The 26728-nt window shown below is 41.1% G+C and overlaps 1 protein-coding gene across 1 annotated transcript in view; it reads left to right on the top strand.

Annotated features, from left to right (window-relative positions):
• The window catches only part of brinp1 (bone morphogenetic protein/retinoic acid inducible neural-specific 1), a 232577-nt gene extending 208555 nt beyond the window's left edge, over nucleotides 1-24022 (top strand). The window contains exon 8 of the mRNA XM_056256742.1: nucleotides 22863-24022. Within this exon, the coding sequence (XP_056112717.1) occupies nucleotides 22863-24003 (1141 nt within the window). The 3' untranslated portion in view covers nucleotides 24004-24022. The remainder of the gene's footprint in view (nucleotides 1-22862) is intronic.
• Nucleotides 24023-26728: the final 2706 nt, after the last annotated feature.

The raw sequence follows: 26728 nt of genomic DNA, 5'->3' as shown, positions 1-26728 counted from the left end.
CGGCGACGCCGTTAATACCGTCGTCGACAGATTTCAGGAGGCGAAAAGGCAATCAGCGGCCTTCAAACAATATCTCCCTCGCCGCTCGGTGTCCAAGAAGTCTGCCCCCAGTGGGCAGCCGCAGCCACAGCCATCCTCCAGCTCCTCTGCCTATAGACAGGCCCAAAAACAGAGCGTTGCGTCTAGAGCCCCCCCTCAAGGAGCCTGGGGGCCTAGACAGCGCGCTCAGGCGAAGCCTCAGCAGAAGCAGGGTGACCTGAGGGCCGTCCTGCAGGCTAAAAAGGCTTCGTCTAAGAGGTCCTAGCTGGTCTAGGATCTCTGCGGGCAGCCCCACCCGTGGTGGAACGACCGAGGTCGTCTCCTTCATGGAGCCCGCAGGAAATCGATGTTGCTCTCCCGCCGTTAAACACGCTTCGGGACACATCGGTATCCAGCGAACGCAGGCTGCACTGTCCGCCCCACAGGCTTGCGGTCAGGCAGCATTCGCGTCCGCCCATCGAGAATCGTTTTCGGTTCAGCCCTGCCGGGAATCCGCTTCAGGGGGCCGAGAACGAATCCCGATTAATACCCGAAGCCAGGCTCGAGGGCCTGGTTCCCTTGGTAAAATATTTCGATGCATGGAAAAATCTGGCGAATATTTCTCCTTGGGCCCTGCGCACCATTCAAAATGGGTACAGGCTGCAGTTCAGTTCCCACCCATCCAGATTCAACGGGGTGGTCTGGACTGTAGTCGACCCAGTGCAGGGTCGGGTATTGGAACAGGAAGTAAACTCCCTGCTGGCAAAGGAGGCTATAGATCGTATTCCTCCACCGGACAGGGAGTCCGGGTTTTACAGCCGCTACTTCATAGTTCCCAAGAAGGATGGGGGGTTGCGTCCAATAATAGATCTCAGGCACCTGAACCGGTCTCTGAGGTGATTCAGCTTCAAGATGCTCACTATTCCCATTATCGTGAGTCAAATTCAGTCCGAGGATTGGTTTGTCACGATAGATCTAAAGGACGCATACTTCCACATATCCATCCTTCCATCTCACAGGAAGTTCCTGAGGTTCGCTTTCGGGGGCGAAGCGTACCAATATCGGGTTCTTCCGTTCGGCCTAGCTCTCTCCCCTCGCACATTTACCAAATGTATGGATGCAGCTCTGGCACCGCTGAGGCTTCAGGGCATCAGGGTGCTCAATTATATCGACAACTGGCTGATTTTAGCACAGACACAGGAGCTGGCGGTTCGGCATCGAGATGTCGTCCTCGCCCACATCCAGAGCCTGGGGTTGAGACTCAACACGAAAAAGAGCGTGTTGACACCAGCCCAGAGAACCACGTTCCTGGGAGTGGTGTGGGACTCGATAACGATGCGGGCACAATTGTCTCCCGCGCGGATCGAGTCCATCCTGACCACAGTGTCCGGGATGAGGCTAGGCCAAGCCATCACTGTGAAGCACTTCCAGAGAGTGTTGGGGCTCATGGCGGCAGCGTCCAGTGTCATTCCATTCGGCCTGCTGCACATGAGGGCCCTTCAGTGGTGGTTAAAAACCAAGGGGTTCTCCCCGAGGGGAAACCCGTTCCGCATGATCAGGGTTACGCGCAGATGCCTATGTCTATCTCTATCTATGTGGAAGAAAGCTTGGTTTCTGTCCCAAGGGCCGGTGTTGGGAGCATCATGTCGCCGGAGAACCGTTTCGACAGACGCCTCCCTCACGGGCGCGGTCATGGACGGCCGCTTTACGTCAGGCCTATGGCAGGACCATCATGCCTCCTGGCACATAAACTGCCTGGAGATGTTGGCGGTGTTCCGAGCCCTGAGGGGCTTCCTGCCGGACCTCAAAGGTCATCATGTCCTTGTGAGGTCAGACAACATGTCGGTAGTGGCCTATATAAACCATCAGGGGGGTCTGAGGTCTCGCCCTCTATGCAGACTGGCGCATCAGATCCTCCTGTGGTCCCAGGGGAAACTGTTGTCTCTAAGAGCAACATACATCCCGGGGAGTCAAAATCAGGGAGCAGACATCCTGTCGAGACAGGGGCTGAGGCCCGGGGAATGGAGACTCCACCCCGAGGTGGTGGAGTCAATATCTCAGAGGTTCGGCCTAGTGGAAGTGGACTTGTTTGCGTCTCGAGAGACGACCCACTGTCCACTGTGGTTTTCCCTCACCCATCCAGCCCCGCTGGGATTGGATGCCATGGTGCAGACGTGGCCGAGGCTACGTCTGTACGCATTTCCCCCGATCGCTCTGCTCCCGGGAGTTCTAGAGAGAGTCCGTCGCGACGGGATCAGTCTACTGTTGGTAGCCCCGTTGTGGCCGGCCCGAGTATGGTTCTCCGACATAATTTTGCTCCTGGACGGCCCTCCATGGGAGATTCCCATCAGGAGGGACCTGCTGACACAGGCAGAGGGCTCAATATTTCACCCTCGGCCCGAGTTATGGAAACTGTGGGTCTGGCCCCTGAGGGGGCACAGTACCTAGAGGCCGGCCTATCAGCTGGAGTAGTGGAGACCATACTCAGCTCTAGAGCTCCATCCACGAGGAAATTGTACGGCTTAAAGTGGAACGTCTTCACCGTTTGGTGTAGGGAGCGTGAGGTGGACCCAGTTAACTGCCCAGTGGCTTCAGTGCTGGAGTTCCTCCAAGATCGCTTCTCCACTGGTCTTACCCCGTCCACACTCAAGGTGTACGTGGCTGCCATTGCGGCTTTCCACGCTCCTCTGAGTGATGGGCCTCTGGGGAGACATCAGTTAGTCGTACGTTTCCTCCGTGGGGCTTGGAGGATGAGACCTGCGGCTCGTACCAGGGTTCCCACATGGGACCTGGCAGTGGTTCTTGAAGGGTTGGCTGAGGCCCCCTTCGAACCGCTGGAGTCAGCTGAGGCCAAGAACCTGTTGCTGAAGGTGGCTTTTCTGTTGGCCATTACTTCTCTGAGGAGGGTAGGAGATCTCCAGGCGCTCTCCATATCTAACGGGTGCCTGGAGTTTGCTCCAGGCAACATTAAGGCCATTCTTCACCCTAGGCCCGGCTATTTGCCTAAGGTGCCGTCCAGTGCGGCACGGCCTACGGTTCTGCAGGCTTTTCATCCTCCACCTCACGTGACGGCAGATGAAGAGAGACTTCACATGCTCTGCCCTGTCAGAGCACTGAGTATTTACATTCAGAGGTCCTCTTCATGGCGGAAGTCGGACCAGTTGCTGGTGTGTTTCGGGTCGCCCAAGAAGGGGCTTCCCGCTTCAAAACAGACCATCAGCAACTGGATTGTCCATGCGATTTCCACGGCCTACCAGGTGCGCGGTATGCCTTCACCTCTGGCCGTGAGGGCTCATTCTACCAGGGGCATGGCGTCCTCTAGAGCCCTTCTCGCGGGGGCCCCCATCCAGGAGGTCTGCGATGCAGCGGGATGGGCTACCCCTCATACCTTTATTAGGTTTTACAGTCTGGACATTCCGTCGACACCCGGCTCTCTTGTGCTCTCGTCCTAAGTGTGCCTGTGAGCAGCTTCACACTAGGGCAGGCAGGGCACGTTGTGGCGTAGTGGGTACTCGTTCCCCCAAAGTGTCATTCGACGCAGTTGGAGTTCCCTCGAAAGGGAACGTCCTCGGGTTACGACTGTAACCCTTGTTCCCTGAGAAGGGAACGAGAACTGCGTCCCTTGGCCACGCCTTCCCCTGCCTGGGAGCGCTTGCTTCATCACGGAAGCTGACATTTTGTTTTGCCGGCGTGCCTTTAAAGTTCCGCCTGTGTGTCGTCACACACTACGTCATGACGTTGCACCAATCGGAGATCGGCTCAGTTTCATTCATGCTTCAGAGGCGCTACGCTGAGGGGCGTTCCCCCAAAGTGTCATTCGACGCAGTTCTCGTTGCCTTCTCAGGGAACAAGGGTTACAGTCGTAACCCGAGGACGTTTTTCTTTCCGTTCCTCTAATGAAGCATCCCAGCCGGGACAGTCATTGCCTAACGGTTAGAGACTGACACATGAAACGTGACACATGAAATTAATGCATATAAAATATTCAGGATAATGCAGAAAGAGCGATTATGTAAAGTAATGTCAATGTGTCATGCAAAGAAAAGGGATTGATTCAAACTATAGTTTTACAGAGCCAGATCTATTGTCTATAGTCTCAAATATACACTAGAATCAAACTATTATAACAGTGTCATTTTAATGACCTCATCTGTCGACACATCTCTTTGAATTTTGTTTTGTGTTGTTCCCAGAACGTTCCCTGTTAGCTGTGGTACGGTTGATGTTAATAAATAAAAGTGCAATCTTCCAGACTGTACTGAAATTAAAGCTCCAGTCCGTAACTGTTTTGGGTTAAAAATTATCCCAAATAAATTTCTGAGCAAGAACATATCCAGCCAGTGTTCAAAACTCTCTGCTTGCCGTAGCTCGATTCACAACGGTAAGCTTGTAATAATGTTTTTAATTCCAGTGGTACTGGTGGATTTCAGCGGGAGATTCGAGCATGTCTTTGCGTCATTATGTCACATCTGTACACAGACATCTGCACACACACATCTGCACACACACATCTGCACACACACATCTGTACACATAAATAAGAGTCTCGGCTAGTAGGCTATATTGTGTGTGAGGATGTTGGAGGTGGAGATGTATAGCCTTTTCTCACAGCACTTGATATAATTAAACTTATTAATTTTGATGGCGGATCCAGAAAGGTTCAAACGACGATCTCCAGTGACAGCAGACTCACCCGATGTAACATGCGAAAGACTTCGGACTGAGAGTTTGGAAAAGAGACTGAAACGGCCCATGCGGAAACACGGATAATATCTGAAGGGCTTTAAATGTCGTCACGCAATGCTGATGGTGAACATTAACAATTTGAGAACAAAGTATAATTTGCACAGTTTGAGTGATATGATAAACAGTTGTTAGATTGAATCAGCGCAATTTACTGCAATGTTTTTTTTCAGTTAGTTGGTCAGAAGCACAAAAGTGGATGTTACTTGTTCAGATGATATTTTAGGGTGAAAATTCTTATGTTGGTCATATTTCCAAAAAGAATAATCTGTGATTGTGAACGCCAGGATCCGGCGGTGATTGACAGCCACACACTCTCCTCTAAACATTGGATTCATCCGCGCTGTGCCGTGCCGAGGCACAACTCACGTAAAGCTGATAATTCCGCGAATGACTGCAATTCGCCTTTGGCTAAGCCCCGCCCCCCCCCTTAGTTACTGTTGCTACGTCCGACAAACAAACTTCATCTGGGCTCTGGTATCCACATGGCTTATGCTGTGACAGCTCTTCCGGCTGAAATTTGATCAAACTTTTATAAAGCAGCAAATAAAGTGTCCGATAGAAGTAGGCAAAAGCGGCTGCAATATACGTTCGAAGGCTATATTCACGACATACAGGTGAAACGCAAGGAACAACAAGGCATCCAAATAGAGGCAAAAGCATACCGGTCACAGTCAACAAATGACCCACCGCATATCCTACTAATGGAGACAGAGGCTGGGACTCACAATATCAAGGAGCAACACTGTTCATGCAAAGCTGGGTCTCTATTCACTTCTATAATCGTTATTACAAAGCAAACGGACTACGCGAGTATAACGTTGTATTTAGACGACACTTGTCAGGATTTGACTTTGGTTTTGGGAAGGGGAAAAAACGCACACCCCCCTCCAACCTCTCTGGGAAAAGCGTATCTGTGTTACAAATGCCCCAGGCACAACATTTAACCATATTTTTGATAAAACTACGACGGTAATAGCCGGCCGAGACCAAAAATATGAGACGCCTGTGTTAAAGTCAATGGAGCGCTGTGAAAAAGTGTCGGACCACTAGGAGCTCGTTCTTGGCTGCGCTGTGATTGGTCAATCTACATTCTAGGGTGTGGCTTAGCCAAAGTCGAATTGCAGATTTCGAACAGAGATGGCGACAAAGAGGACAAGCTACGGACTGCAGCTTTAAAGAGTGCAGTGTCAAAAGTATTAAGTCATCTGGACTTATTATATGCACACTCAGGAAATGCATATAAAACATAAAACTCAAAAATAAACGACACAAATGTTTCTAGTGTTAAGCAGTCCGAGAGCATCAGCTGTCACTAATGTGGAAGTGGCTCACCCACGCTCCAATGGCGGCTTTGACAAGGTCTGTGCTGAAGCGTTATCAAAGCCGAGCAGAGCATAGTCTGAGCTCTGTAGGGCTCACATCAAGCACGTTTGATGGCAAGAGCACAGAGTGTGTGTGTGTGTGTGTGTGAGAACGACAGATAGAGAGGAATACAGAATGGAATTGACTATTTTAATTCCAGGTAAGTTGTTATCGGTTCAGCGTAGTGTGCCAGACAAAATTCCCTGTGATTTTCGGGGCTAATTCGTTAAACACTGGACTTCAAAGTAGAGTGTTGTTCTCCTGGAAGTGAGAGAGTCTATTTCTGTTTATGTGCAAGACTATATTCATACTTCAAAGCCAGAGCAGCTAGTTTAGCTAACTGATAACAGCGCACCAAATTAGCATCCTATTTGAATAAACTAAGCAGCAGGGTAACAATTCGTCACGGTAAACAATCTCTGGGGGAACGCATAGAGTTTGCATGGTTATACACCTCGTCTTGAATTAACTCTTTAGACAGAAACAGTATGCAATTACTGTGGCGGCAACAAATCTTAGCACTCAAATATCCTTAAAAATGTCTGGTCCATTAAAGCAGATGTGTTGTTGTCCATGAGTGCTTTTAAACCTTTACATCGTGTATCTTTTCAATGTTAATCCGAGTGTTTGTCCTAATCAGCCACAACAGTGGATTATATCTGAGAAACGTTTCTATTTATGTGACGTTGTGGCTGGAACAACAACATATAAGTATGACAATGATAATATCAGACACTGATTATGTGCTTTATTTAATGTTAAAATAATTTAACTTGAGTTTGAATATCATTATTAGCCGTACTGAAAACGACAATGGATAATTCACCTCAGATCTTGAAAATAAGTGAAAGGAAACAATAACGTTCAAACGTTCAAAGTCTATACCATGACAAAGATTGTTTCTGTCAGTATGCATTTTTAATAGTGTTAAAATAGTGTCTTATGTTAAAATAGAGGACAATGTGCTTGCAGACAGACTCCGCCCACACGCTCTTCTGATTGGCTGTGATTTTTGATTGATTGATGACATGAACCGAATATGAGTCTCTAATGTTTCAACTGATCTTGGGTCAGTTTTATAATATAGTGTAGGCTAATTTATAATTAATTAAATACATTTTAATACTTGAACAATTAAAAATACTTTTGCTTCTACGTGGCCTAGTTTGTCAAGCCTCCCCAATAACACTAGCCTGGCATGCCAGACCTACATCAAGATGTTAGGTCTGGGAACTCATCATTGACAGGGCTCAATCTGATAGCGCTACAACCAATCAGAGCAACGAAGAAGAGGACGTAGTCAGCGGAGCAAGTTGATATACTAGTTGATTTATTAGCCTGAAGTTGTTTTTTACACGACCCACAAACTTTAAAAATAAAACACTAACCATTAAAAGTCTAAAGAGTTTATAACTAGCCTATGTGTGAGAGAGAAAGAGACAGTATGTGTGTGTGTGTGTGTGTGTGTGTGTGTGTGTGTGTGTGTGTGTGTGTGTGTGTGTGTGTGTGTGTGTGTGTGTGTGTGTGTGTGTGTGTGAGAGAGAGAGAAAGAGTCATTAAAACATTTTTTGTCATTAAAATAATAATATCATAGAGAATGTTTAAATACTAATATCAGCTTACGAGGGAAACGGAGGCGGAGTAGTGGTGCTTCGGAGTGCTGGAGATGATTCGGAGGTCCTTTACCGATCAGAGCGCGCGCTGTCACGGAGTAAATAAAGCCTTTATACTCGACGCGTCCGCACGAGTGCAGCAAAAATGACAAGTTGATCGTTTCGCCACAGCTTTTTTGTAACAGCGCGCGCGGCGCCGCATCCGAGGATGAATGACTTCAAACCGAATATGTCCGAGCTTGCTCTGACCGTCGCAACTCTGCCGTCATTGTGTTAAGCCCGCCCACCAACTCTATACACGATGTGATTGGCCTGACCAGTTTTTGGTTTTTCCAGCTAAAACGTCTATGGAGAGTTGCTAGACCACACTGGCAGCGAAATGATTTTTGCTGCCGCTAGGGTGCGTCTAGATTTCTAGGCTACAATAACACACAAATAGACAAAAGATTTGACAAAAAATTCATATTTCATGGTATTTATACTTATAGCTCCCCAAGTAATGCTGACAATGCAACACTGTAAATTGCCTTTTTGAATAGGAATCATAAAATCGACAGGACCATATGTGTTCATTAAGTCCTGCCATACACTTTCTCCGGTGACAGTCTAGTTTCTCTCATTAAAGAAGGGTTTCTGAACCATGTTTCATTCTGTTCAGATCATCACAATCTTTCAGATGCAAGTACAACTTGTTAAGCATGTGAAAAGTTTGCAGCTGTAAGCATATAGGCTGAAAACTTTTTGAGACGGTTGTTACTGTTATTGCTGCCATCCGTTGGGTTCGTGAAAGACACGCCATTACATCCCGTATGACAACCCAAGAAATAACCATTCAAAATGTGAAACCTATGACTGAACACAGACAATTGATGCACACAGACATCAAGCGGTAGAGCGATTCAAATGCACACATACAGGTGAAACTCGAAAAATTTGAATATCATGCAAAAGTTCATTTATCTCAGTAATTCAACTTAAAAGGTGAAACTAATATATTATATAGACTCATTACATGCAAAGTGAGATATTTCAAGCCTTTATTTTGAATAATTTTGATGATTATGGCGTACAGCTTATGAAACCCCAAATTCAAAATTAGAATATAAGGTTTTCATAAGCTGTAAGCCATAATCATCATAATTATAACAAATAAAGGCTTGAAATATCTCACTTTGCATGTAATGAGTCTATATAATGTATTAGTTTCACCTTTTAAGTTGAGTAACTGAGATAAATGAACTTTTGTTTGTTCAGTTTCACCTGTACAATTTAGTGTCTTACTTATACTAATCATAATATACAATTCTTCCACCAAGGAACATCATTAGCAACTATGCATTGAATCTGTATCTTCTCAGATTGATGTAGAATTCGTTAAAGGGACTATATATACTTTTTCCCCAAAATAAACGTAACAATAGCCTTTTTATTTTACCATTTATGACTCAAACATCTCCTGTTGAGCATACTGACACCTTGTCCGCTTACAGTGGGTGCACCTATAAGCCTGTATCCTATTTTTCCTATTTTCTGTCGGGTCGGATTTTTCCCGCGCTGTCGGCGGATGTGACGTCAAGCGCGTTCATGTTAAACGTTTCAGATCACTCTGCCACCACCGCTTGCCAGCACTTATCTCAAACAATATATGTATTTGACTGTTCTTACCTCTGTAAACATAATGTTGACCTCCTTGCAGCAGATGACTTGTGAACTGTGCACGTACGAGAGCGAGCAGAAAGGAAGAGCAGTTCTGTTTTTTGGCCACAGGTGTCAGTCGCGAGTTTAAATTTCAGAAAAACGCATATAGCCTCTTTAATACAGCGTTCATTGAATAATGTTTATTTTAAACTCATTCTACGCATCTGAGCTGAGATCAGCCGTATATTGGCATGTATTCCCGTGCTGTTGTTGTGCGATCTGTGCTGTCACTCAGCGTGTTGATTCGGTCTCCACTGACCTGCTCTTTGGCCTGAAGGCCCTGATGAAGAAAGATGGCTGCTCGCTTGAGGAAGAGTTTCCCGTTGCTCATTATTAGCAGAAACTGCCTCCATCCGCCCCATAGACTCCAGAGACTGAAGTTAACTAACTCCATTCTGCACACATTCCTCCAGTTTGATGGCACACCAATTATCTAGAGGAAGAAAACTTCATTTGGCTCCAAACTTTGGTTACTTGTGATAACTGCCAAGTTTTCCAAGAAAGTTCCTACTTACAAGTTCTGAAGTCATTATTATGATACTTAATGTGCTTTTGGGCTTTAATGGGCTTTTTAGTGCCACTGCGAAAAAAAAGAGCAGCTAAAAAATGCTTTAAGAACGTTTTGATAATGTTGCTATTAAGCTAGGTTATAAAAACGTTATTTTGTAATGTTCTCTGGATGTTTAAAAAAAAAATGGTCCCACTTTATATTAAGCAGCTTTAACTACTATGTACTTACATTGAAATGAATAATTTGATACAATTGACTTATTGTGTACACATATTTTTACATTCTACTTATATTTTGAAAATACCTGCATGTAATTACAGCTGTAATCAATTTATGTAATTAATTACACATTGACCTTTCCTTTACACCTTAACCCACCCTTTAACCGACCCACACCACACAGACCTGACCCTAACCTTACCCGTATCACTCCTCGATAGCAGCAAAAGGGCTTTACAATACATCAACATAAGTACATTGTACTTATTTTTCGATGCAAGTATATAGTACTTAAAGCCACTTAATATAAAGTGGGACCAAATGTTTTATTTTCCTTATGTGGACGTTAGAGGAACATTTCATTTTATCATTCTTCAAACATTATGGGAATGTTACTTTTGAAAGTTCCCTAAACATTCTGAAACAAGTTTTAAAGGAGGTCCTAATACACAAAAATTAGATAACACAAGACAAAACAACAAACAAGACAAAACAATAACAACAATATGTACCTCGTTTAAAACTACAAACACACCTCTAGAACATTGACACATAAAATATAAATAAATATTTACCTAGCTTATGATATACACTCACCTAAAGGATTATTAGGAACACCTGTTCAATTTCTCATTAATGCAATTATCTAATCAACCAATCACATGGCAGTTGCTTCAATGCATTTAGGGGTGTGGTCCTGGTCAAGACAATCTCCTGAACTCCAAACTGAATGTCAGAATGGGAAAGAAAGGTGCTTTAAGCAATTTTGAGCGTGGCATGGTTGTTGGTGCCAGACGGGCCGGTCTGAGTATTTCACAATCTGCTCAGTTACTGGGATTTTCACGCACAACCATTTCTAGGGTTTACAAAGAATGGTGTGAAAAGGGAAAAACATCCAGTATGCGGCAGTCCTGTGGGCGAAATTGCCTTGTTGATGCTAGAGGTCAGAGGAGAATGGGCCGACTGATTCAAGCTGATAGAAGAGCAACTTTGACTGAAATAACCACTCGTTACAACCGAGGTATGCAGCAAAGCATTTGTGAAGCCACAACACGCACAACCTTGAGGCGGATGGGCTACAACAGCAGAAGACCCCACCGGGTACCACTCATCTCCACTACAAATAGGAAAAAGAGGCTACAATGTGCAAGAGCTCACCAAAATTGGACAGTTGAAGACTGGAAAAATGTTGCCTGGTCTGATGAGTCTCGATTTCTGTTGAGACATTCAGATGGTAGAGGCAGAATTTGGCGTAAACAGAATGAGAACATGGATCCATCATGCCTTGTTACCACTGTGCAGACTGGTGGTGGTGGTGTAATGGTGTGGGGGATGTTTTCTTGGCACACTTTAGGCCCCTTAGTGCCAATTGGGCATCGTTTAAATGCCACGGCCTACCTGAGCATTGTTTCTGACCATGTCCATCCCTTTATGGCCACCATGTACCCATCCTCTGATGGCTACTTCCAGCAGGATAATGCACCATGTCACAAAGCTCGAATCATTTCAAATTGGTTTCTTGAACATGACAATGAGTTCACTGTACTAAAATGGCCCCCACAGTCACCAGATCTCAACCCAATAGAGCATCTTTGGGTTTTGGTGGAACGGGAGCTTCGTGCCCTGGATGTGCATCCCACAAATCTCCATCAACTGCAAGATGCTATCCTATCAATATGGGCCAACATTTCTAAAGAATGCTTTCAGCACCTTGTTGAATCAATGCCACATAGAATTAAGGCAGTTCTGAAGGCGAAAGGGGGTCAAACACAGTATTAGTATGGTGTTCCTAATAATCCTTTAGGTGAGTGTATATCATCTAAAGTAATTACATGAGGTTTTAAAACGAAGAAACATTTTTTACATCATAAAAACATCAATAACGTTTAAACATAAAGCAAAGTCAAAGATCATACATTCAAAGGTAAATTATTCCAATCTGCAGGAGCCTTATACCTAAAGGCTTTCTTCCCCAAAACTTTCTTAACTAAAGGAGAAAGAAAAAAAAGTGAAGAAGAATGTCTTAATTGATATGATGATTGATATTCTTTATATGGTGTCACAAAGAATGATGTGGAATGTAGTTTTGTTCCTGCAATACACACACACACACACACACATAAATTAAATAACTGAACACATTAAATTGCATTGACAAAATAGAAAAAGCCAGTAGCTCAAATAAAATGCAATATTTTCCCTTTGGTGATTAAGTTCATGTGTGCTCATCTCGTAAACGCGATCGCTCTGGCATGGTTTGAGAGCAGCATATGTTTGATAAGTAGATTACACTGCTGGTTTTATTTTAAGGGCCGATCTTCCGTATAAACCGTGACAGAGTCGTGAGATATTCCCTCTCGCCCGTTCTTGATGCAATAGTGCCGACGCACAAGGTCTGTCTGTGGAACCACAGCTCAGCTTTAACCTCGTCTTCCTCAATTATTGACCTTTTGCAAATCCTGCAGTTTCTACTTTTAGGGAAGCATCTCAAAGTCAGCTGCTGTTTATTCCTGGCAGGACAAAAAGGCTGATGCAAGTTTTACATGAATATTTTGGCTTTATTGTTGCTCCTTCCTGAGTAGAGTCCAAGATCAGGTAACCTTAAAAATGTACCGTTGGCTAAATTTCCCAATAAGAGATCTTTTAAGGCCATTTCCACACGTGATTCGATTGCAAAGTTCCTCATGCTCTTATATTTCACTCATAAATCATACATTTGTGCTGGAAACACAGCACTACTTCAGGTAACAACTCTGAAGTGGACGATGCCCTTTTCACTCTGTTATTGAACTGTTTGTCCAGTTGGATTTACCACCAAAGCTTTACACTCACAGAACAGCACTTGCAGGTTTAAATGCGTCACAAGAGGCAGAAATAATGTGAGCTGAGCTCCGAAGGCAGTTTATTTGGAGACAAGCAGCTATGAGCAATATTCTATAAAAAGTGTCACCGAGAGCATGGAAATGTGCAAATTATACATCGTTAATCATGGTGGATTGCTTTTATACCAACTGCAGTCCTTACTGGAGTTCACATGAACCAAGAAATCAGACAAATTTAAGAGCGCAAGAATAACTTGCAATGAAAATGTATTTTCTATAATAAAAGGATAAAATTTAGACATTTACTGTACAATCAATTTAATTTTGTTTTAAATACAAAACAAGGTACACTACATTTTAAATGGTGAAATAAAAGCAACATACAGTTTATTGTGTCGTCAAAATACCAATAATGACCAGAAGAAAAAAAAGTTCTGCATAATGCAACACTTTTAGTTATGAACAACCCAAATAAAAATAAAAAAATACACTGGGACTTTTATTTTGAAATGTCAATACTACATCCGCTTGCTCATTTATACAGATGAGGGAGATACAACATGCACTCTTACAAACATCTACAACATTACAATTCATCAAGAGTAGATCATAAGCAACTATTGACATGCATTCATTTATTGATTGCAAACTGCTCTGAGTGGGCGATCATCCGCAGTGTTTTTACTTTGATTTTATTTACGTTTATTTCATTAAACCATAACCTTTTTAAGTTCAATAATCACATTAGGCTGAATGGCGATTCCTGTTTCCCTGATCCAAATTTAGTGAGTGATGATTGAGACTTATGTTATAGGCTACCATTTAAGATATTTAAGACTTTTATGACCTTAAATTTAAATAAACGTACAAAATGGAAGATAAAAAAGACTCAATGAACCGATCTGGGGAGCGTTTCCCGAAAGCATCGTTAGCCAACTATGGTCGCAAGTTCCTTCGTCATCATCAGTTCAACGAGTCGGTGTTTCCCGAAACCATCGTTCCTGCGAACATTCACAAACAGCATCGCAGAGTTGTGTGTGTGTGTGAGCGACAGATCTCCTGTGGTTAGAAGAAGAGTTTCTAGTTTTCATGACATGTGGACTCAATAAATCCTGATCTTGAGACAAATAAGCAAGCTGACATTCAATCTATATCTTATATTTATAATACATACAAATGTCTTTTACGTCTTTGAGTTTGTCAAGAGATTTAAAGTGTAGTTTTTGAAGAGTGCGCATGTGTGAACGAGCTCTAGTGCGTAAGAACGTGACTATGATTGAATCTGGAAATAACGCAAAATAACTGAGAAAAATGAGAAATATTCCTCAGATGCATTTGTAGCAAAACATCTAGCATTAATTCGATCTCAAACAGTTTAATTAACAGTAGTTATTACTCCTCCTGCGTGACGTCATTAACAAACGTGGTTGAACGACCAATTTGCGACAGTACGGTTTCGGGAAACATTCGTGACTAAAGTTGATTTCTTCAACAATGCATCGCACTATAGTAGTGAAGCAGCGAGTTACAGCGCTGTATGGGATCTGTGTCCAAAGGCACCAATGGCTCTTGTATGAATCACACATATATGCAGATATAAACACCTTTTGATGCTTGGCCTGATAAATTGCTCTGGCCCGAGCAAAACCCCAGCCGGCGCTGAAGTGACAGATAGATTCACGCCTCGGGGACTTCTGTGCCATTTGACGAGAGAGCGCATCGCAAACGCCACTGTGATATTTAATCAAATCAAACGATGCAATTAAATGAGGAACCAAAGCATGCTGCCCATTTCAGTTTATGCCAAGCCACAAAATCACGCTTCCTGGCTCGTTGTAATTAATAGATGTTTATTGTTAAGCTCTACCTGATAAACCACGACTGTGAGATGATGCACATTTTGAGGGAAGAGAAATACATGATTTACACCCACACAGAGCACAGACAGAGCAGTTTATGTAATGTGGTTTTATGTTCATATGCTTTGTATAAAGTGAAATATAGTGTCAGTCTGTTAACCCTCTGGGGAACAAGGGGTTTTTGGGGCCCTTGGGATGTTCTGACATGCACTGACATTTGTGCTTTTTTCAGTTATTTATAAACATGTTAATGGCAAAGGTGTAAATTCACTCTATATAGCACAAACGGGGCTACCATAATATGTGAGCAACATGTATGTACATGTATTTTTGAGAGAATATTATTTATGCATGGTCATTGAAAAACTTAAAAATAAAAGTTTCTGAAATAAGGCCACACATCTAAATCTTTCCATTGCATAGGTAATGAGCACAAATATTACATGCATGTTTTTGGCATTTTAAAGCAGCTGTTTTCTGCAGTAACAAACAATTGTGCATAAATAACAGAGCTTTGCGTTTTCAGGGTTTCCGCGCGGTAGTAAAAGGTAGTAAAAAGAATCTACCAAAATTAAGGCCCTTGAAAGGTAGTAAAAGGTAATAAATGCAATTTGACTTGGTAGTAAATTTTTCATCACCACCTCAATTTGAGTTTCCATTTTTTTCCAAAAAAATAAGGCTGTCTATGACGTAAATGTGTCTTATTAGTGGAATATTAAACGCAATATAGTAACATTAGCTGTGGTGCGCGAGCAGTGGATTGAGCGCGCAGCGGCACAGACGCGCGAGCTGGTCGAGCTCGAGCACGAGCACATCCCTTCAAACAGACATCAGTGGAAAGTTTGTCGTTCAGTCGGATGTCAATGGCAAAGAAGATTAAAACGAGTCATCTAGCTTATTATTTACGTTAACTGACGAGAGAAAGAGAGAGAGAGAGAGCGCGCGCGCGCACTTCTGTTGAATGCTCCTGATCGTTCACTCAGCACATGTTATTTGAATGAAAACTAAATCGTATATGTAAGTAAAGTAAAACATGACCTGTTACCTGATTTATGTATAACAAATGGTTCCCTACATTATTACTGGACGTGTGCAGGTCAAGAAGTTCCATGAACGCAAACATCCAAAGCGCGCGCTCCGCAAACCAGCGCCTCAGCGCGCGAATACTGAAAATTGTCTTTCACGTCACAAAATTATGTAAAAACGCCCGTCTTGGGGAGTATCCTAGTAAACAAAGGTGGTTATATCTCATGTGAACGTCGCCATGTTCAAATGTGCGTTCGGTCTTAAAGGGGCAGCACTTTAATATACCTGCTACTGTGTTTTAATGTTAATCAAACAAAGGACAAATAAATTACTCACTGCTCTTGACTAAATGGTCTACCCTTTTCAACTTTACAAAAATATCCATCTATATTTAATTTATACAATAATGAATATGCAATTTTTTGACATTAGATTACTGTATTCAAATGTATGTACCAATCTACCCGAAAAACTCTAAAAACACTGTTTATTTCATTTGTAGCTTTTCTTTGTTCTATTGTATTTATTTGTCCTATTTGTAATTCCATTATTTTTTCTTATTTTGTTACTGACTGCTTACTTTTATTGGGCTGGTAGTTTTTGTTGTAGTATCAAAATTGGATTAAATAACTGGTATTTCACTGGTGTCTAAACATTTGTACCACTGACCCAATCTCAGCGCTGAGCCCTGCTGGAGCAGCTCTAAATATGTGCTGTGCTATTAAATGCAAGATAAAATATGATAGAGTAATAGAATGAACAGTGACAGAAACAGAAGCATGCTTTTTAGAAGGATTAATTAAGCATGAAAATATCTAAAGGAAATATATATTTGATGAACAAATTAAGCCAACCAATATGATTTATATTCTTTTGGTTTATCTACTAATACATTTAAAAATTACAAATGCAGTGAAAATTCAGGGATCGGTTACGGTATCGATATCGGCGAGTACCACAAATGAAAGTATTGGTATCGGTCTCGTTCTGCAAAAAGTGGTATCGGTGCATCCCTAATTGAAAATATTTAACGGGTGAGGGTGAGGGGGGAGCAGCTCCCTATTGTGTTGTTTTGCGATGCTAGCAGCACTACACAGATCATGGCAAATCATGCCAACTTAAGGTTAGCTGTCGTCGCACCATCTCAGCAGCAAACCAGTGCAATATTTGAAGCACATTTAGAGATGTGATGAAATAAATTGCTGTTTTGGGATAGTAATTTCACTGCTTAAGTCTGCGTGTGTGAGAGTGTGTGTTTGTGGGTAAGTGTGTGTGATGTGACACACTTTATTATATATATTTTTTTTATGTTTATTGTTGTTAAGTGTCATTTGTTTTTAAGAAGTGCCAAGGTTTTTCTTCACCTTATTAGGGCTAAGGGCTAACGTTATGGTTAGGATAACTCGAGGGCTAGGGTTAAGATAAGGACAACTGAAACTCAACTCGACACTAATATTGTCATTGTCAATTATGTTTTTTTTGTAATGATCACAATTAAACATTAGTGTACCTAATATGTATGATGTGTGTGACAGTGTCACACTTATACCTTATAGTAAGTAGTAAGTGGTGCTTTGCATACCCCTCCCACACCCCCCAAAAAAGGGCTGCCGCTTGATGTCGTGTTGGTAGTAAAAAATATTCTGGAGGTAGTAAAAAAGGTAGTAAAAGGTAGTAAATTCATCTCTATGATTCCTGCATAAACCCTGGTTTTCTGAAGATGTTTGCTTTGCAGAACTTCACCACAATGCTTGGGTGTCGTGAATGGTTGCCAAGATGTTGATTTGTCAGTAGCAGAAACTTTGTGAGACGAGTTAACCCACGCCACAGACCTTAGTCAGGGTAGAGGTGATATTGAATTTAGCATGGATGAAAACTAGGCTGTCAGGGACACACAGTCTTGAATGCCTTTTTTGTCTACTGATTTTTCTTCTTCTTCTGGAAAGATGTTTCGTCAGTATGCTGTTAAACAACAGTATCCATTGAACGCATTTTAAAGTCCCCCTGTGGTGAAAATCCAGCTTTTAATGTTGCTTATGTGTCTATGTGGTGTTTTTAATACGCTTAAACCATGTGTAAGTTCATAAGTCGACAGCATTGCTGAGTATTTCTGCTTAAAACTGCAGTGAACCAAAGACAGTCTCAAAAACACGGTTTGAAATCGCTGGTGTTTCTGACGTCACAAACGAGCTTGTAACCAATCAGATCAACGTGTGATCGTCAACCAGTGGATCTCTGAGCTGAGGGAGTGAGTGGAGGCGGGGCTCATTTGCATATTCATAGAACCGCGCATACTAAATGAGGTGTCGAGTTACATTCAAGCTATTTTAATGCATGAGGAAAAAACGCTTAAATATGTAATTTTGGTGATCAAAGATGAGTTTAAAGGGATAAAATGATTGACTACAGGGGGACTTTAAGTCAGCCTTGTTTTGATTCCTGTCTAAGGTTTGTTGGTTGAGCTTGGTGTAATGCCAACACAGAGATATCTGACAGTTTGCAGTATCGCTTGCAGCATCTTTAATTGAATAAAAGAAATGAAGCAGATATACAGGCCTCCCCCTCACTCTGTATGGCTTACTCTACTCTCTACTCATCCATCATCCATTACAACAGAAATTGCAATGATGTACGTCACAGGGTTTGTGCAGCAGAGCGGTCTGATGCTCCATTACAAACATGAGGATGTGAAAACAAACAGCATTCTTTTCCGTCGTCTCCATTTCATCCCCCATGGCGAACTCAAGTCAGCCACTTGTTTCAGCTAAACAAATAACAGTGCAAAATAAAACCAGCAAGCCACTATTGGGAAAAGCATTTAGAGAATATTACATATGGGAGTCTGAATGCATAAAGCTTGCTTATTGCAAATAAATATGAAAAAAATACAATATTAAATGCCACAAGTGAGATGACTGGCTTCAAATCGAATGGGACTAATCTTAAGCTTTTGATTGGTCAAGTAATCTGGAGCGAACTGGAAACCAAATAACGTCTGGCTTGGATTTTATCTTTATTTATATATAGATTGAATGCCACAAGATGCTCATTTTACAGGTTTACCATTTCATTTCCCCATTGATAGCTTTTGAAAACATTTTCATATGCATTGCTTTCAATTTACATTACACATCTAGTTTTAGAAACGTGTTTGTATTTCAAAAACGTTGATATAATTAGTCACACTTCCACTGGGTCGCACGAGTTTTGTGGTTTGTACAGGAATGCATAATCGCATGGCAATTCATATTTAAGGTAATATTATCGATTCAACTGAACTGACATCTGAATTTGAACTGAATTGAGTTGAATAATGACACTTATCTTAATTAGAGCTGCTTCCCAGATCACAAATATATGTTAAAAAGTTTGCCCATTAAGTTATGAAAATGTCATATCTGATGACGTGGGTCAACGTAAGTAGTAACATAAAACATAAAAAAAACATTATATGTGTTTTGAGAACATTATTATAGACCCGATACCTTGGATGTCACTAGAAGAACGTTTGTTCATAAATTTGGGAGCACCTTGCTAGATCACCGATTTATACCTGGAATTTATACCTGGAATTGATTTAATTTAATAGCAAATAATTACCACTTTAGTTCCCATGTTATCTTATGTACACATTTTCACACTTCCTCATGCCTAACAAAGAGTTGGTTGCCAAGTAAGCAAGTTTGCACACATCTTTAAGATAATGTATCTGTGTGTGTGTGTGTGTGTGTGTGTGTGTGTGTGTGTGTGTGTGTGTGTGTGTGTGTGTGTGTGAGTGTGTGTGTGTGTGTGTATGAGTGTCTAGAGTTGGATTGTGCTCTAATGTGCTTAAGATACTGCTAAATTGTTGAAGTGTGTTTGCTGGGACAGAGAGTAAATGGGCTGATGGCCTTGTAATTACGATGGACATCACTTTATCCATAATCCTGTGAAATTTCTTTTTTAAAAGCGTTTTTTTATTTTTTTTTATTTGTCATACTTGCCAGGAACTACAGGTGGAAATTAGCAATTGTTGCTATAACCTGGCCCAAGACATATTCTCTTGTTTAATGTTTATTTGTGCATTGTCCCTGTTTCAAATAAAACAATTTCCATTCCATTTCCATGATAAAACAACATTATCCTCCACAATTTGGTTGAGAGGAGAGTTAGTGCAGCATTGCCTCTCTAACACCATCTTCAAGGAATATCTAGTAGGAATATCTTTTATCCGACTCTGGGTTTATTAACATGTCATCATAAGCTTTAGCACTTTGTCTCCCAGAAATCAAAATTCAGGCATTGGTTTCTCCCCGCATGCAGCAGAGAAGCTCCAAAGGCTTTCAGGATGACAAGGCAAAGTGCCGGCGGGGAGAGAAAAGACGAGGTGTGCATTGGGGAAATTTGACAGAATAAATTACCCATTTTAGTGATTAGACTGTAACAAACGTCAGTGGGCTGAGGCGGGAGCTTTGTGCTTTCGGACTGGATGCTGCATTATTAACCCTCTGGTGCTCTTCGGTCATATTTGACCCAAAAGTTTTTTGTAATTTTTACTTCATCGGAATGGTACGAAACTTGGTAAAGGTTTTGGCACTTGCTATGTGAACACTAGGGATGTAACGATTCACTCGCAACCGGTTGAAAATCGATAAAAATGTGTGACGATTCAAGTCGGTTGAAATGTTAAACGAATCGCGATACACGTTTTAAACCGCAGGGCGCGTTTACTATAGCCTACTGTGAAGTTGTGAACCTCGCTTTACAATAGCACAATAGCAGCGAGCACACACTGGCGTGAAGCTAGCGAGTGTTTTCACTTCATTCATGGAACTTGATCTTGTGTGAGCCAAGCTCAACTTCCATAGGAATGAACTGAAAACGCTCGTTGCTCCGCTCGCGCCGCACCAGTGTGTGCCATAGACTGGTGTGCACGTGCCGTCAAACAGTAGACATGGCTTTGGCGACGGCAAGCGTAGATGTTGACGTTGACTCATTCAAATCGGAGGTGTGGCGGCATTTTGACTTTCCGTAGACTAATAATAATCACCACCGTGAGTAACACCAGTCACCTCCGTTTTCATGTAAAAGTCATTAATACTACAATTGCGAGAGCCACGGAGATCACAAGGTGCATCAGTGTTTCCGTGGCAACCAGGTGTTGTATTTATTTTACTATCTCTTTCTCTAAATGTGTTTTTTTTTTACTCTTACTAGTGTAATGATACAAATTATAACAAAATTAGAATCTTGCCTTTATTACAATGTAAAACCCCTGTCAATCTGGTACTACTAATTTTACACAGCCTTTTACATAGTGTGCGAAGGTACCAGTGTCCAGCCTCTTGACCAAACAGACAGAAAGACTGAGTTGAAACAACCTTGAAGGGAATTTTTTTAATGTAGTTTTATTATTTGACAAATATATTTTAAATTAAAAAGAAATGTGCAGCATTTTGTCTGAGAAATAATAAAAGGGACACTTTTGTCTTAAATCTCATTTGTTAAAAAAATCGTGAGAAAATCGTATCGTGAAACCAGTATCGTGAATCGTATCGCATCGTGAGATGAGTGAATCGTTACATCCCTAGTGAACACACACACAAATCATGGACATGATTCGAAAAGGTTAAGTGGTCCTGGGAAAAATATTCACACTTGTACTGCATTGGAAATGAATGGGAGACGAATTTCATCTAGTGAAATCTTTTGGTACTGCAGCCAAACAAAATCTGCCTGAAGCTCAACTTTGGAAAACAATTTGTTTAGATTTATGGCTTTACTTTTCTTGCAGTTTTAGAGTAAAACGTGTTTTTGAAAATACAGATTTCATATACAAATTGAAAATACATTTTTCATAACAATAAACATAACATTCTGTAACTTTTGTTAAGTTCACTTTAAAAAAAAAAATTTTTTACTTCAGCAATAATTTTCCAAGTGTCGTCTTTAAAAAAGAGATCAAGCTTAAGTCAGTGCTTTAAAGCATTCAAGATATACAGTTTAAGTTGGACATTCAATGCTTAAAGCGTGAATAAACAACCCGATCTCGCGGCAATTCGTATGAATTTATACGAATGACCTACCCTTGACCCCGCCCCTAAACCTACACATCACTGGGGTTTAGGCAAATCGTACGAATTCGTAATAAATGGATTATAACTACTGCGTAAATATAACGTAGTATCATAAAATCCCCCAAAAATACCAAAAAATAAATAAAAAAACATTATCAAACTAAAATATAGTACAATCCTTTCATTGAAATATATCAATAATAATATATATTGTCATTTTCCCTTGACTGTATTGTTCTCCGTCTGCTTTCAGATCGGTGCTACAGTGGCTGATATATATATATATATATATATATATATATATATATATATATATATATATATATATATAATTAAAAAAAAAGATTTAAATTAAAAAAAAATTAAATGAAATAAAACTTCGGTCAAAATTCGCCATGTGAAGAGCACCCCCAAAAAAAATCCCCTGACTGCTTTGTTCTCTGTCTGCTTTCAGATCAGTGCTTCAGTGGCTGATATAAAAAAATATATATATAATTCAATAAAAATAAAATATAAAATAAAATAAAACAAAACTTCGGTCAAAATTCGCCACGTGAAGAGCATCCCCCCTCACCTTTCCTGACTGCATTGTTCTCTGTCTGCTTTCAGATCGGTGCTGCAGTGGCTGATATAAAAATAAAAATAAAAAATAAACATAAATATAATTAAATACAAATAAAAAATAAAATAAAATAAAATAAAACTTCGGTCAAAAATCGCCATGTGAAGAGCACCCCCCAAAAAATCCCCTGACTGCTTTGTTCTCCGTCTGCTTTCAGATCAGTGCTTCTGTGGCTGATATAAAACAATTAATATAATTCAATGAAAATAAAAAATAAAATAAAATAAAACAAAACTTTGGTCAAAATTCGCCACGTGAAGAGCATCCCCCCTCACCTTTCCTGACTGCATTGTTCTCTGTCTGCTTTCAGATCGGTGCTTCAGTGGCTGAACCGCGTGCAGTCGTTCCTCTACTGCAACGAGAACGGCTTCTGGGGAGCGTTCCTGGAGAGCCAGCGCATGTGTGTGTGCCACACGGGTGCCACCCTGTGCCAGCGACCCATTCCCTGCGTGATCGGCGGGAACAACAGCTGTGCCATGTGCAGTCTAGCCAACATCTCCCAGTGCGGATCCTGCAACAAGGGCTACAAGCTGTACCGCGGCCGCTGCGAACCGCAGAACGTGGACTCGGAGCGAAGCGAGCAGTTCATCAGCTTCGAAACGGACCTGGACTTCCAGGACCTGGAGCTCAAGTACCTGCTCCAGAAGATGGACTCGCGTCTCCACATCCACACCACATTCATCAGCAACGAGGTGCGCCTGGAGACCTTCTTCGACCCGCGCTGGCGCAAGAGAATGTCGCTAACGCTCAAGAGCAACAAGAACCGAATGGACTACCTGCATATGATCGTAGGCCTGTCAATGAAGATCTGCCAGATGCGAAACAGCAGCGTGGACCCGATGTTCTTCGTGTACGTGAACCCGTTCAGCGGGAGCCACTCGGAGGGATGGAGCATGCCGTTCGGCGAACACGGATACCCGCGCTGGGAGAAAGTGCGAATCCAGAACTCCCAGTGCTTTAACTGGACCCTTCTGTTGGGAAACCGATGGAAGACGTTTTTCGAGACGGTGCACATTTATCTCCGAAGCCGAGCCAAGGTGCCAACGGTCATGCGTAACGACACCGGTCAAGGCCCGGTGGACTTATCCGACCCCAACAAGCGTCAGATATACATCAAGATCTCAGATATACAGGTGTTCGGATACAGCTTGAGATTCAACGCGGATCTGCTGAGGAGCGCCGTCCAGCAGGTCAACCAGTCGTACACGCAGGGAACCCAGTTCTACTCGTCCTCGTCCATCATGCTCCTGTTACTGGACATCCGGGAGAGGATTAATCGTCTGGCTTCGCCGGTGGCTCCTGGGAAACCCCAACTGGACCTGTTCTCCTGTATGCTGAAACATCGACTCAAGCTCAACAACAGCGAGATGATCCGCGTCAATCACGCCTTGGACATGTACAACACCGAAATCTTGAAACAATCGGACCACCTGACTACCAAACTTTGCTGAGAAACAAGAAGAAGAAGAACAAGAACAAGAAGAACAAAATATTTTCTTTCTCGGTTTGATTTGGAATCTTTTGCTTTGCTTTTTTTTTTTGATGTATTATTAACAACTTTGTAAGTGTAATTGTTAAACGAAAAACTAAAAATACAGAGAGAAACCATTTTAGCTCACTACTAAAGGAAAACAACATCAACTACAACAAGAAAAACTAAAAAAATGACTGTATCATATTTGTCGAAGCATGTCTGTCATTTTTCCTAATTACGAGAAAAGATCACAAACTATTAAATTCAACATCCAGTGACACAGAGGCCTTGATTTTACTTTGAGGGAACAAAGGTATACATCTTAAACTGCCATTCTTAACACGTTTCTAGAGATTTAACGTAAGGGCAGAACCAAAATACAGGAATTGATTTCAGACACTACCATGATGTTGTCATACATGTTTTATAAGGATTCATCGGCTGTACTGTGTCTTGTCCTTTCATAGAGAGCTTGGCAGTGAGTGAGTTCAGTTCAGGCGTCCATCGTTTCTCTTACCGGATGTCCAGTTTTATTGTCTCTCGCCAGAAGAACTGAATTCTGTCGTGTGTTTTCAGATCCGCGCTCTTGTTCTTCAGCGAGGTTCGAGATTCGAGCGCAGTATCTATGGTTGAGCATAACCAATTCATGCTATTTCGTACTGCTTCGCATTATGTACACGTTGTGATTGCTGATGTGTCGAGCTTTTTTGCAGCACCGTGAACAAAATTTGATCATTTCTCATTTCTTTAAGGGTCAGCATAAAGCCATACATTTCTCAGAGGGACGGGGGGGAAAAAAAAAAGAAAAAAGAAGAGAAGCTGGGCACATTTTGTGAGAAATGTCCTATAAATTGCTTTTGTATTTTTGTTTTACAGTCCTTTTCTAATGAAATATAGCACAGTGGTCTGAAAAAAATAATAATAAATAAGAAAATGATATATATATGTGCTGCGGGATTATGGCATGACATTGTAAAGCCATTGCATTTTCATTAACAGAGTGAATCCACAAGAACAGTATATTAAAGCTTCAAATATCTATGATGGTTTTAATCTCAAAATCTGCTTGTATACCAAATGTACACTTTACTTTTGTAATATTTCATTTGGGTTTTATATTCCTTGATGCAATTCAGGTTTAACTTTTTGGACATGTTGATTGATTAATCTAAAATCTTAGCTGGGGAAGGGGGGATTTTTATTTTATTTATTTCATTTAACCTTTCTAGGATATGGAGCATGCCATTATTTTTTAGCATTAATCATTATAATTTGTATCATTATTATCCAATCTTATTAAGTGCCTGTTAGCTATCCCTTTAATGCTTTCCTTCACTTTTTATTTATTATTATTATTCTTTTTAAACAGGAAGAATACTAAATCTAAATCTAAACACATGCCACTTGGGAACAGGGCCAAAAGCTTTCTTGCTGTACTCTGCATGAATTGAAAAGAACCTCTTGAGAGGAGACTTAACTTGGTTAATGAATTAGTTCAATGTGTATTATAAGTGTAAATACCTATTTTGTCTTGATATAGCCATGGAAACAAAAGCTCTTGTTAGATGACAGCAAACGAACCGCAGCCCATTAAACACGACACGAACCCCCTCGAGCACAAGTTCTGTAAATATCGCAGGTCTCCCACAAGATCATCACCAGCTGAAATGGATCTGATCCGAGCTCAATCTGTTAATGATCTACACACACGAGCACACACACACACACTTCTGTTCCAGAAACCATGTACAACACCGCCTCACCGTCCCATAGAGCGCTCAGTGGGTGGAGAAACTGCTTTCAAGTACTTTATGTATTTCTGCTGTTCTGTTTAAATAACTATATCGGCTTTCTTCAAAATGAATGTTTCAAATAATAATCTATTTCTCATTAAAATGCTATATTTAATAAGAAGGCCAGTGCTTGTTTGTACCACACAAAAGCTTGACATTTTTCTGGTCAAAAATAAATAAATATACTAAAATGTATTTGAAATACATTTATTTTATGCTAAGTATACTACAAATACATTTATATGTATGTGTTTAATATATTGTACTGCTGGTATACTTAAAGTCTGCTAAAGTGGAACGAGTACCTAATGCACTTTAATTATCCAGAAATAGTGCTGAAGTTCAACTAAATACATATTTACTTAATTTTGCTTGTGCTGAAGTGGAACTATTGCAAGAATACTTTAGGTTCACTTTAAATACCTTGCATTTAACTAATGATATTATACATTATATCCTTATTAATAATGATATTAAACACATTTTAGACTTAATTTTAAGAAATGTGCATTGTGCAATATATACGTTTTCCAAATAAAGTTGAATTATAATATTTATATCAGTAAGTCTCATGCGATGTGTCAGTATATGTTAATGGATTTGCAGTATACTTAGTATGACATAAATGTATTTTAAATACATTTTTGTATAGATTTTTTTTTCACTAGGGCAGCTACAAAAATGTGTTTTAAGAACGTATTGCAAACTTTCCCATGAAGTTATGAAAATGTTATTTCTGAAAGTTCTCTTTTTTTTCCTCTTAGTTATACGAGTGTTAAGGGAACATTACATTTCATAATTTTCAAACATTATGGGAATGTTACTTTATGGATGTTCTCTTAATGTTCTGGGTTTTTTATGTTCGACAAACATTCCATGAATGACGTATAAATAATGTTTTGAGAACAT

The sequence above is a fragment of the Rhinichthys klamathensis genome, unplaced genomic scaffold (assembly GCF_029890125.1).
Source record: "Rhinichthys klamathensis goyatoka isolate OS25496 unplaced genomic scaffold, OSU_Roscu_1.1 h1tg000132l_1, whole genome shotgun sequence".
In the NCBI taxonomy this organism is placed as follows: domain Eukaryota; kingdom Metazoa; phylum Chordata; class Actinopteri; order Cypriniformes; family Leuciscidae; genus Rhinichthys; species Rhinichthys klamathensis.
This window is presented reverse-complemented; position numbering and strand designations above follow the sequence as displayed.